Here is a 13,380-nt window from a genome sequence, read left to right as displayed (position 1 = left end):
GACTGACAACCCTAACCCTGCATGATGCGTTATATTGCACCAACATCACCATCCCCTTTTTGCAGGCTATCGCTGATAACAATTGACATTGAGGCTCTTACATACGTTCTGAAATACATGGAAAATCCGTGTTTCGAAACAGAGAAATCACTGGCTTTCTGTGTCTTTCTTTTCATCATCCTCATTGGGTATCTTCTTCAGACCGACGCCAGCAACACCAATGATGCTCGCCGCCGCCATGGCAGCAGCAACAATGTATGTTCTCGTTATGGCATGATTGTATACCTGCAACAACGTGCCGAATTGGTCTGGAGACACCAAATCCCTTAGCTGCGTGGCACCCGAGTTCCTGATAGCTTGCGGATCAACGCCCGGGATCTTGGCTGATATGCCCGATGTCAACGTGCTCGCAAACACGGCCTGCGCAATTGTAATGGCAGTCGTAGGACCGAAGCACTGGAAGAAGAGCACAACCGCCACTCCAATAGCAACGTCGGCCTCGTCCAGACTGCTCTGGACGGCGACCGCTGCTTGTTGTGTCGAGACGCCAATGCCAAGCCCGGCGATGACTTGAAAGGGAATCCAAAGGTTTGCGCCCGAGGATGCCTTCAGTGTCGAAAGGAGACCAGAACCAATGGAGAGCAGAAAAGTCCCGGCGAGCATGAAAGGCTGGTAGTAACCTATCTTTGTGACGCCCCAACCGCTGAGGAAAATGGTCAGGATGAAAGCTAGGCAAAGGGCCAGGTACCGAACACCAGACTCCTCGGGCGTGGCACCCTGAATGGCTTGAAACCAGAGAGGCACCTATGACCGACGTTAGCTGTCATTTCTTTTCTGAAAACAATCACAAGAGTTTCGGGCGCCATACGTAGTAAACGAGGGTGAAAAAGGCACTATCCAAGCAAAAACCGAAAAAAGCCCCAAAGATGACAATACGCATTTTGGCCAAGCGCGGTGGCACCAGCGCCTGTTCGCCCATCCACCACTGTTCGACCATGAAGCCAACAACGAGAACGCCGGCAACCACAAAACAAGCGATTGTCCGTTTGTCATCCCACGTGAACAGTGCGCCCCCGAATTGGAGAGCGAGGAGAAACGAAGTGATCCCTGGCAGTAAGAGGAGCATGCCAAGATAATCCAAGCCCCGGATTTTCTGCAGCCAAGGCCGCCGCTGCTCGTCGGTTAGTGGGGGCGACTTGATCAGAAACAACGTCGCAAGAGCGGGTGGTGCGGCAATTGGGAGGTTAATGTAGAAACACCTGATGGAAATCATCGTCAGTAGATGATGGATAGCGAGAACATCAAGCCACGAGAGGGATGCTCACCATCTCCACGTGAGGTAGCTGTTTGTGATGACGCCGCCGACCACCGGCCCAAGAACGGCGGCAACGCCATAGACCATGCCGATGGCACCTACGTACGTCGGCAGGTGTTTCGCAGGCAGAGCTGCCGAGATGAGAACCAGACAGCCGCTCTGGAGGCCGGATGCACCGAGGCCAGCGATAGCGCGTCCGACGATGAACACTGCCGAGCTCGGGCTTACAGCGCAGATGAGGGATCCAATCTCGAAGATGGCGAGAGAGATCACAAAGATGATTTTGATGTTGAACTGGTTGTACAGACGTCCGAAGATGAGTTGGAACGCACAAAGTGTCATTTGGTAGGCTGATCCATACCACTGGGAAATTTTTAGCATAGATGATTCATTGCCTTGGGTTTTGTCTGAGAAAATAATGCGACTTACACCGACGTCTGTGAGGGAACCGAATTCATCCGTAATGCGCGGAATAGCTGTTGCAATGATGCCTTCATCGAGAAACGTACACAAAACACCAAGTGCAATCGCCAGCCAAATAACGAAGATTTTCCATGCCGGAAGGTTCTCGCTTGCCTTGGTTTGAGTCTCTCCCGTATGGGAATCATCGGACTGGGTGCTGCTGTCTAGCACAATGCCCTTTTCCCGTTGAGAGTCCATTATGACACCGTCTGTCTCAAGAGCAGGTGATTTTCTAGTAGCCATTCATGAAAGTCTTGAAAATTCTACAATTTGAAGAGACAGCAGATGATTGCAGCAGAGATAGATGCAATGGGATCATCTGAATATCCCCTCCGTCGTATCCACACTTCCAGAGGAGCGAGTTCCGAAGCCGTGGCTCTATTTCGAGAATAGCACGGCGGAACCTCAAAAAGAACTCGCCTCGCCCCGCTGAACCGGCTGACCGCCATGAGGGATTCAAGCCTAGACATGGATCCCATCACACTGCCCCCAACCCGCATCCGGAAGGCCAGGACGAAACATCATGGGTAGATGTCTGAGGGGTAAGACAGAATTCGACATTTTCATGTTTGCAATTCACGACATCGGCTGCAACGACCCCGCCGCTGCCTTATCGCTGACCACCCCCATCGAAAAGGTGACCACCCCCCCTTTCGATGTCACCTTTCGATGGGGCCCGAAGGATCGAGACATGCGCTGCTACCTAGTCACCAGGCACCTGCATCAAGGCAGGTTCCTTCAACCATTTCTGTCATGGGCTGCATCGCGGCCCGCTATTGGTTCCCGAGGCACGGGAAGAGTCGATGCGAACTGAATATCCGGAAGACTGCGTACGAACCCATGCAAGGCACACAATATGCAACCACTCTAGATTGCATGCACTACAAAAGAACCGATGGCGGGTAAACAGGGCTTCCAGGCTTCCCGGCGTGGCGAGTTATCACCACATCACTGACGAATGAATGGATTCACGCACCCAATAATTGGAGATATGTCGCAACTCCATTCATCCTTCTACTCCATAATATTGCTTAGCCCTTAGCTTCTTGAGTCTTGACAGAGACATATGATTCAGCCCAGAGTCCCGCTCAGCCAATCGGAACGCTTTGCCAGCGTTGCCAAACACCAAAGAAGGCGCGTAATTGTTGTACAGATTCAACTCATGGCACTTTGAGCTGGATAGAACCGGCAAGCCGATGCCGCGAAATGCCGCACTCCACCTTCCTTTCGGTTTATGATCTGAAATTGAAGGACAAAACGCCTGTCAATAGTTACTTTTCTGGACTCAAGAGGAGGTGGTGGAGGGGCTGCAGCATCCCGGTCTCAATTGAAGGGAGTCACCCGCCGGGGCAAACAGGACTTGAACAACCCCCGTGAAAAGGCGCAGCATCGAAGGATTGACGGTGTGAGAGATGCGCCGGCATCGTTGCCTTTTCAGGTAGGTCGTAGAAACCGACCGAGCAGTCTAGAATACGTGTGTGATTTGGAAGATTCGAGGACTATCTGGTGTGACTCTTGCTCTGTCCCGCCGAGCTGTCTGGACTGTTCGGTAGTTACGCACGGCGTGAGTATGGCGACATGAACTGGAACTATTACGGGGACCACTGGATGGAAGTGTCAGCTACATGTGACGTTGAAGGATTTTCTGTGGTCCCTAGTCTCGCCTCTCGGACTGGAGAAATGCAAAGGTGCCAGATGTAGTCCGAGAGTGTGATGCCAGATCATGCAATGTCGTCCACGCATGTATTGAAGACAAGTAGTAAGCTCCTGAATCACCTCAAGTTGCTCCAAGTCGCTTTATACAAACAACGCTGTCCAAGACTTCCTGTCTTGGCGCCACGCTTCTAGTCTTACACCTTGCATGCATCTTCCGTACCTGCGCCGCTGCAAGCAAGCCAGGTCCTAAACATGTTATCTACAGACGGGAAATGGAAGCTCACACCCAGGCTTCACTCTGTGAAGTTTGTCTTTGACGCTCCGACCCCGGCAGATGCGAGGACTCCCGATGAAATCGTTTTCGACAATCCGTTCCCTACCAATATTCCCGGGGTGCCGAAGCGGTTCGTCTTCAAATCACCCACGACTCATGATGTTAGTCAAGAGGCTGTAGTTCCTCAAACATCCACCTTTGTCGACGATGGTCTCGACACTTGTTTCCCAGCCGAGGCACAGGCGTCTGATGTGCAGCCCACTACAGAGACAATGACGCCATTTGGCGAAAGTCTAACCAGCGAAACTACGACTGCGGAACCAAATTCAGACTCTGTCTCTCATCTTCAAGGACCTATATTTGACTCACCGGACGATGTCGAGGCAATTGTGTGCGCTGCATGGGCCTTGATACTGTCCTCGCTGAACGGCAGCGAAGAAGTCAATTTTGGAATATGCGTCCCCAGCGCTAGCAATTCTGGGCCTTTGGGCAGGGTGACCTCGTTCACTGTCTCTGTTCATTCTCAAGGTTCAATTTCGGCATTTCTAGAGCAAGCCAGAGACCAATCGCTTGTGCCCGTGGAAAATGATCAATTTTCCGAGGCAAGGCCTGGGGTTGGAGAAGAGCCATTTGCCAACACACTCATCAACTTTTCCACAACTGTTGGATGCCGGCAGCAACCAGTCAATCTTCCCGGTTACGCTCTTCAGCTTGTTTGCCTCGTCGTAGGACAAGATTTGCAGCTGTCTGCTACCTTCGACGAGCGAGCAATTTCTAGGTCAAGAGTTCGTCTTCTGCTCAGTGACTTGGAGCACGTCATCTGGCAGCTGGCGAACTTAACGGGAGAGCAGAAAGTGCTGGGAGATGTACAGATCATGAGCCCCTCAAGTCAGCGGCGTCTTGTTCAGCTCAACAGACCGTACGTTTTCTTTCTGCTCTTGAGTTTTAAGTGCTTGGCTAACTTGATGAAGACTTCCAACACAAGAGGAAAAGTTTGTACAGGAGTCGATAGTAGAGCATGCCAGATCACAACCTCACGCTCAAGCCATCTGCGCTTGGGATGGCAACTTGTCGTACTCTGAGTTGCAGCGTTATTCTGAGAATCTTGCAACGCATCTTTCCAGTCTCGGAGTCGGACCCGAAGTGGTGGTACCCATCATCTTCGAAAAGTCTGTCTTCAGCATCATTTCTATTCTGGGTGTGGCGATGGCCGGAGGTGCAGTTGTAGCTCTGGATCCCTCACTTCCCGAAGCGCGGATCAACATGATTATCGAAGACGTAGATGCCCAACTTGTCGTGTCGTCTTCACTGAGCCAAAGCAAGATCCCATCAGGCATTCACCAAGGGAAGCGAGTTATTGTCAGCCAGCCTTTCCTGGAACATCTCTCGATCGCACGGCGATCTTTGTCGACCCAAGTCTCGCCATCTCCGAACAACGCTATATACGTTGTGTATACGAGTGGCTCTACGGGCAAGCCGAAAGGTGTCGTGGTCACTCACGGAGCATTTTGTTCCAGCGCAAAAGGCTTCTCCAAGGCCATCCACCTCGACTCTCCCACCTCCCGGGTCCTGCAATATTCCTCCTTTTCCTTCGACATATCCATGCTTGAGATTTTTGCCACCTTGATGGCGGGATCGTGCCTTTGCATTCCATCAGAGGAAGATAGGATGAACAGCCTGGCTAGGTGTATATCCACCATGAAGGTCAACTGGGCAATGTTGACACCATCAGTTGCCAGTCTGATATCCCCAGAGGAAGTCCCAAGCCTCGAGGTTCTATGCCTTGTGGGAGAGGCACTTCCGCAGGCTGTAGCTGACACATGGGCCGACCATGTCAAAGCCATCAACGCTTACGGTCCGGCAGAGTGCTCGGCAATCACCATAGTCAGCGAGCCAAGGACCAGAGGAACGAAGAGCATTTCTCTTGGACGACCACCCAACTGCGCCGTTTGGATCGTGCGAGAAGACGGCCAGCTTGCACCTTTCGGTGCGATTGGTGAGATTGTCGTTGAGGGTCCGCCTGTTGCGCGTGGCTACCTAGGCGACGAGGAGAAGACGACAGCCGTCTTCATCGACGATCCGGTCTTTCTTCGCGGCGTCGTGCGCCGGCCGATGCGATGCTATCGCACTGGTGACCTCGGAAGGATGAACCATGATGGAACGATTGACTTCCTTGGTAGAAAAGACACTCAGGTCAAAATCAACGGCCAGCGAGTCGAGCTTGGGGAGATTGAGCATCAGCTCAAGCAGCGTTTGGAATCCTACGAGACACAATTGCCTACCGAGACGAGATGGGAACTGGCAGTTGAGCTTATACGGCCTGTTGGAGGGGAACACGGTATCCTTACAGCATTTATCGCGCTAAGGACCACTTCAAAAACTCCTTTTGATGGAGAAGGACGGGTCTTTGCAGAGGATGTGCACCCTTTATGGGCGACGATGCATCGGAAATTTCAAACCGCTTCGACAGAACTCTCCAACGTTCTTCCTGCATATATGATCCCGAGGGCAGTTGTACCATGTTACACATTGCCCCTGTCATCTTCTGGCAAGGTCGACCGGAAGGCACTCCGCACATACGGAACGACAATGACGGCACAGCAACTGCTGAGATCACCAAGTGGTATTGAAGAAGATCATGTCCCGCCCGCTGAAGTTCCCCAAGCAATTTCTAGCGACTTCCCCGAAAGCGAGGAGGAGTCTTCCGTTGGACAGCATACGTTACTTTCCGACACCTATCCTTCAACCGAGGCTTCAATGCCGCTCTCCGAACCTTCACAGCCTAGCCTTACTCCAGTTGAGGCATCGCTACGCCTGGCCTGGTCAGAAGTTCTAGGAGTATCCGAAGACTCAATCCTCCTCGAAGATGACTTCTTCAAACTCGGCGGAGATTCTATAGGAGCTATAAAGATCGTCGCCGCTTGTCGCAAACAATCACTTCAAATCAACGTGGCGAGCATCTTCAAAAACTCCGTACTAGGCAAGATGGCTCTCGTTTGCAAGACTACAGCACCTGGAAAGCACACAGCGCCCGCCACCAGATTCAGGCCATTCCAATTCCTACTCCACGAGAACATTACCGAGCTGCAAGAGGAAGTCGCCTTCCAGTGTGATATCACTGTCGAAAGCATCGAAGACTTGTACCCTTGCACGCACATGCAAGAGGGCCTGATGGCGGTCAACCTCACACGACCAGGGAGTTACACTGGCCGATGGATCCATCCGCTGCCCAGAGACGTTGATCTGTTGCGGTTCAGAAAGTGTTGGGAGAATATCCACGCCACATCGCCAATACTGAGGACCAGATTTGCAACGACATCAGCTGCGGGATCCTTGCAAGCTGTCGTCAGAGAGAGAGTCCAGTGGCTGTTGCACAACGACCTCGAAGCTTATCTTCAGCAAGACGACGCGAATCCCATGTTTCCCGGGGATTCACTCAACCGCTTCGCTCTTATCACGTCCGAGACTGGCGTTGTGACTTTTGTGTGGACCATACATCACATGCTCTACGACGGCTGGTCACTAGCAATGCTTTGCGATAGACTCAACGATTCGTACCACGGCCGCTCCACCAAGCCAGCAACCGACTACCGCAATTTCATTTCCTACACACAGCAGATGACGCCAAGTAACCATGTGGCGTACTGGAAAACAGAGCTGCAAGGGGTGAATCCGTCAAGCTTTCCTGCGACTCCCAAGCCTGGCCATCAATCCTTTGCCCGAGCTGTGGTGCGCGATGAACTCGACATCAAAATTGACCAGGCTTCCGGAATTACCATGTCGACCATCGTTCGAGCAGCTTGGAGTCTTATGATAAGCCATTTCTCGAAATCAGATGATGTCCTGTTCGGCGCAACAGTCTCAGGTAGAAACGCACCACTGGACAAAATCGAAAGCATCGAGGGACCGACGATAGCCACGGTCCCTGTCAGAGTCCGTATCGACAAGGACTCCGACATTCTCGAGTTTCTGCGGAAGATCCAGGACCATGCTACTGCAATGATACCTTATGAGCAGACCGGTATCCAGCAGATCAAATCCCTCAACGGAGATACCAGGTGCGCCTGCGAATTCCAGAACTTGCTCGTCATCCAGGCGGGCGGCGGCTGGGACGAGACTGGGGACGGTCCCCTCGGGAAGCCGATATATCGCGAGGAGTTTACGACGTTTCCTGTTACGTGCGAGGCTTGGCTTCATCCTGGACGAGTCGAGTTTGCGACGCATGTTGATGAGGGTGTCACTAATCGTGTCTTTGTTGCCCAGGCCATCGAGACTGTGAAGGTCGTTATGAGTCAACTTGCTTGGGCTACTTCCCGTGACTACAATTCCTCCAAGGTCCTCGACTTGGCCTTTGACGCGAATTCTATATCTATTCAGCAACACACTTCCGCATTTCATGGAGTAGAACAGGTCTCGACTACTCTTCATCAGCTCATTGGAGAAAGGAGTCTGGCACAGCCCCAAAGGGATGCAGTGGTTTCAACAGCCGACTCATTGTCTTACGAAATGTTGGATGGAATGTCCTCGGCACTCGCGGTCCAGCTTATTGAGACGGGCGTCAAAGCAGGAGACATGATCCCCCTTTGTTTCGAAAAATCGGTCTGGACTGTCGTTGCGATGCTGGGCGTCTTGAAAGCCGGCGCTTCCTTCGTCCCCCTCGACCCGAGCCAGCCCATATCTCGTCTACGAAAGGTCGTCGCACAAGTCAGAGCGAGAACTGTTCTCATGTCTACATTACAACACAAAGCAACAGATCTTGGCGCCGTAACGTCCATGATCATTGACCAGGACGCCCTCGGCAAGATCACGAAACTCCCGCACCAACTCCAGCAACCGGCTCATCTCGATCCCAGCAGCCCAGCATACGTCATTTTCACGTCCGGGTCGACAGGAGACCCCAAGGGCATCGTCATCTCTCACGCCGCGTTTGCTTCCAGCGCGCTAGCCCACGGCTCAGTGTTTGGCATGAATAACAATCACCGCGTCCTACAATTCTCCGCCTACAGCTTCGATGCCAGTTTGTTCGAGATCCTGACGACGCTCATACATGGCGGGACTGTCTGCGTCGCCACCGAGAAAGAACGTTTCGAGAGCCTCGGAGACTTTACAAGGCAGACAGGCGTCAATCTTGCGCTCCTCACCCCATCTGTGGCTCGCATCATTCGTCCCTCGGAGATGTCATCACTAGAAACCTTGGTGCTAGGCGGCGAAGCGCCCGACAAAGCCTTGGTCAAGAAGTGGCTCGATGCCGGAGTGACTCTGTTCAACGCGTACGGACCGAGTGAGTGTTCAGTCATCGCTGCGTGCCATTCATGTTCCTATAACGCAGACCCGAAAACGATCGGGGTCCCGGTCGGTTGCTCTGCGTGGGTCGTTGACCCAGACGATGACACGATACTCGTACGGGATGGAGAGATTGGTGAGCTGCTGATTGAAGGTCCGACTTTGGCAGATGGCTACCTTTATGACGTTAAAATAACGAACACCGCTTTCATTTCGCGACCGCCTTGGGCTTCGGGACAGAACTCGATGGGCAAAGGTCGCCTGTACAAGACAGGGGATCTTGTGAAGAGGATGGCCGACGGAAGCATGATATATGTAGGCCGGAAAGATCTTCAAGTAAAGTTGAACGGCCAACGAATCGAGCTTGGTGACATTGAGTCAGATCTCGTTGGTTGCAAGTCTGTTAAGAGCGGCATCGTTGTGTTCCCATCTTCGGGCCCTTTCTCACAGCAACTTGTGGCGGTTTTGGAGCTCGAAGGTGAGAGCGATAGACCCATTGGTCTCCGACATATCATATCTCGCTTCAACATTGTTGCGGAGAAGGTTCGTCAAGAGTTGGCTGGCAAACTTCCAAGCATAATGCTCCCGGCACACTTTGTCGACGTTGCCACTCTCTCTGCTGAGAGATTCCCGCTTTCTTCCTCGGCCAAGATAGACAGGAGACAGGTAACAGCGTGGCTCGAACAGTTGTCTGTCAGGGAGTCTGAGATCCTTGACAATTCTGCACCGATACCGAGCACAGTTGCGACGATCCAATCCGATGAGCTTCCTGCCTACGAGCTGGCAGAAAAGATCATGGATTTGGTGCCTCAGAGAACATATTCTCCTGGATCTCGGCTGGGTGGCTTCGACGATGTGCTGTTGAACACTTCTGGTCTAGACTCTCTCAACATGATGTCGCTCATGCACTTCATTCGCCTCAAGTACCACGTAAGAGTCAGTATGCAGCTGCTCATGGACGAGCAAACGAGCATCAGGAAGCTGGCAGCATTCATCATCCAAGCAGCTTCGAACGAGTCTGTACCTCCGATTGCTCAAGCTATAAACACGGGGTCTCGCCAAATTGATTTGATGGCCAAAATTGATCGCCTAGATGCGGAGGTCCAGGCACTTACCAACACGATGCCTCAAGGTATTCAAGCTACCTTGACCAGGAAAGAAAAGGATCTCAGGGTTTTCCTCACTGGCGCAAGCGGATACTTAGGAACCCAAATTCTGCGGCAACTGCTGGAGCGGCGCGATGTTGCCCGCGTGACCAGTCTCGTACGTGGTGCAACGCCCGAAGCAGCAAAGTCCCGTGTGCTGGAAGCGGCGCAAAAGTCCCTTTGGTGGACCGAGTTCCACGATGAGAAGCTGGACGTCTGGATAGGGGATCTTGCGAAGCCTATGCTGGGCCTCGGTCAAGAACAATGGGATCTGCTAGGGGATGGCCAGACTTTCGACGTCATCATTCACAATGGCGCGATTGTCCATTGGAATAAGAGCTATGCCACACTGGAAGCCGTCAACATTCAATCCACGGTCCAGCTTCTCAACATTGCTGTGCAGAATCCGGCTTTGCATTTTGCCTACGTGTCTGGCGGTCGACAGTGGAAGGGCATCCAAGAACAGGACGAGGATGTCGCGCAGGAGCTTTCGGATGCGATGGGATACAGCCAGACAAAGTTCGTTTCCGAGGTCTTGGTCAAAAGAGCTGCGGAGCGATGTCAACTCGTACGGCGGAGGAATATTGGCGTCTTCCGACCAGGGCTTATCATAGGAACGCCCGCGGAGGGGGTAGCAAACCTGGACGATTATATCTGGAGGCTCACGGCTGCCAACATTGAGATGGGAATCTACAACGTCGATGAGGAGCAGGCATGGTTGCATCTCTCCGATGCTGCTACGATTTCTGAAGCTGCCATTAGCACCGCATTTAGTCCGGAGTCATTGGCCTCTCCAGTGACACAGCATGAAGAGGGAATGACCTGGGGCACATTCTGGAGGTTAGTCAAGGGGATGGGTTACGACATCCGTCCAATGCGGGCTGCTGAATGGCTTTCGGAAGTCAAAAAGGATATCTCAAGGCGGAAAGAGAAGCACCCGCTTTGGCCTCTGGCTCACCTACTCGAGGATGGTAGCATGGACTGGGAAGCGACAGCCAACGACCATAGGGATTGCCCGCTGCAGCTCAAGGTGGCTATCAAGAAGAACATCGAAGCCCTTGTCACTGTGGGCTTCCTACCGGCCGCGCGTCGAGAGCTGGAAACAAGTCGAGTTGTCGGGGGCCCATTTTCTAGGACATGAGTGTACCGGATACCAGTGGTTGCAGAGTCATGGGATTGAATTCGTTCGATATGGAGATGCCTAGACGTAGTTGTTACTTGTCAGCACTTCGCGTTGTGTTCGTAATGTCAGTTAGGCACTTGTTCTTCCATGTCACAGGATCTTACTTGAGTTGGATCTTGGCGCGTAATCTAACTGCTGAGATGAGACCCCTGCCCGCGCTGCGGTGACGTAGGTGGTGCACCATCACAAAGCGAGACGATTAGGTTGTCATTCACGCCCTTATACCCCCATGGTAGCCTAAAATGTCACAGAAAATAAAAAAAGGCTTTCTCCTCCGCTATTACTTATTAGCACTCTTGGAACTCGAGTTGCTTGCAAGATCACGACGCCATTAGCAACTACTCTTGCTGGGCCTCACTTCAAGCATCAAAATGGATGATTCCATCACCATCAAGGCACAATGCTTGTGCAAGGCACACAAATTCTCTGTTTCACTTCCCAAATCTGCGTTGCCGCTCAATGCGTCTTGCTGCCACTGCACTTCCTGTCGCCGACTGACAGGATCTCTCTACAACCCTGCCGTCGCGTGGCCAAACGCCTCTGAAGACCTATCCGCTCTGCGCAAGTATCCGTTCTCAAAACACTTTGATGTTTACTCGTGCTGGACTTGTTCATCGCAACTCTTCGCTCGCGGCCACAATCCCAACGTCGGCCCCTTGGTCACAACCGGTGCGTTGGAGAACATCCCCGGTCTCGTCAAATATGACAATCACATGTTTATCGGCGATACCATCGATGGTGGTCTTTCACCATGGCTTCCGAGGGTAGAGAATAGGGATACAGTCAAGCGCTGGAAGGGGCATCGCAACAGTGAAGAGGTTCCATTCGACTGGCCAATCAGCAAATCTGTCCCTGCTTCTCGACTGAATGCCAGTGCCTCACCTTCGTCAACGCCATTTCACTGCCACTGCAAAGGCATCCAGCTATCGTTGAGAAGCGCCACTGATTTGGAGGCGGACCCTGCGAAGCCGTCTACCTCTACGTGCGTGGATCCCAAGACACTAAAGTTCAAAGCGTGCTGCGACTCGTGCAACTCTTGCCGCCAACAGTTCGGGTCAGACATCATCGCCTGGACATTCGCCCCTCTCACGCACATCAACTTCAGCTCAGAACCCGCATCCGCGCCTTCTCAGTTCCCCCAGACGATTAGCGCACTTAAAGAAGCAGTGCAATCCGAGACCAAAGACCCTCGTCTCGGGACATTGGCGGTGTACAACAGCTCTCCCGAGGTAGAGCGATACTTTTGTTCAACGTGCTCAGCCAGCGTATTCTACGCCGTCTATAATCGTGAAGACATGGTTGATATTGCGGTCGGGTTACTTGATCACCCTGACGGCGCTCGTGCTGAGGGCTTGCTGGCTTGGATTCATGAGCTGGTTGGGTGGGAAATGGATGCAGCAGGCGGATGGCGAGAACAACTAGTTGAGACGACCAAGAGTTCTATGCAGGAATGGGCCGACTCCATGAACGCAAATGAGAACTTAGACAGCTAGGTTCCGGTTCAAAGAATTTCAAAGCAGCAAAACTAGCACACAAGAGATACATGAACGAGACACTGACCTGCGTTGTGAAAGGGTTGTTCCGAAGTCGAAATTTGTGACCATATTATCTTGCTCTATAGCATTGTACCAACTTGCATCTAATAACCAATCATCAGCGTCGATGGTTTAGTGGTAAAATTCTCCGTTGCCATCCAGCAGCGTCGGGGAGCCGGGGGTTCGATTCCCCCTCGACGCAGTCTTTTTGATTTTGGCGGTCGGTGGAGGAGGCCACTGTGCGAAAGATTAGTCTTCATAATGGCCGACACAATAGCATGTTTGCTACTAAGTTCCTGACCTATAAAGAGAGCGAAGTGGGAGGGAGATATATATCTTGTTACCTTTTTTCGACCTCTTTGGTGATTCCCTATTACCTAATCTCCTTCAGTAGCTACTGTAGGGATTGATATCTAGTTGCGCGGCCTTGTGCAGTGGAGCTCGATTGCAAGGAATGATCGAAATTGTTATCTAACTAAGCACATCTGGCCAGTCTTGTGATGATATTTTTTAGTAACAACGCCTCC

General features: G+C 52.2%; 2 protein-coding genes across 2 annotated transcripts; one reads left to right on the top strand and one right to left on the bottom strand.

Moving 5' to 3' along the window:
* Positions 1 to 147: 147 nt before the first annotated feature.
* Positions 148 to 2,020, bottom strand: CORC01_04007 (major facilitator superfamily transporter; the record flags this gene model as incomplete). The annotated part of the gene is made up of 4 exons (XM_022615655.1): positions 148 to 804; positions 869 to 1,259; positions 1,326 to 1,678; positions 1,745 to 2,020. 4 exons carry the CDS (start codon positions 2,018 to 2,020, stop codon positions 148 to 150), a joined length of 1,677 nt encoding a protein of 558 aa, XP_022477832.1.
* A 1,665-nt stretch (positions 2,021 to 3,685) lies between these two features.
* On the top strand, positions 3,686 to 12,811 carry CORC01_04006 (amino acid adenylation domain-containing protein; the record flags this gene model as incomplete). The annotated part of the gene is made up of 5 exons (XM_022615654.1): positions 3,686 to 4,626; positions 4,679 to 5,562; positions 5,770 to 10,042; positions 10,250 to 11,241; positions 11,820 to 12,811. The coding sequence occupies 5 exons, from the start codon at positions 3,686 to 3,688 to the stop codon at positions 12,809 to 12,811; spliced, it is 8,082 nt and encodes a 2,693-aa protein (XP_022477831.1).
* Positions 12,812 to 13,380: the final 569 nt, after the last annotated feature.

This window comes from Colletotrichum orchidophilum (assembly GCF_001831195.1).
Source record: "Colletotrichum orchidophilum strain IMI 309357 chromosome Unknown Scaffold_25.1, whole genome shotgun sequence".
NCBI classification, from domain to species: domain Eukaryota; kingdom Fungi; phylum Ascomycota; class Sordariomycetes; order Glomerellales; family Glomerellaceae; genus Colletotrichum; species Colletotrichum orchidophilum.
Note: the sequence above shows the minus strand (reverse complement) of the source record. Positions and strands in the feature narration are given on the sequence as shown.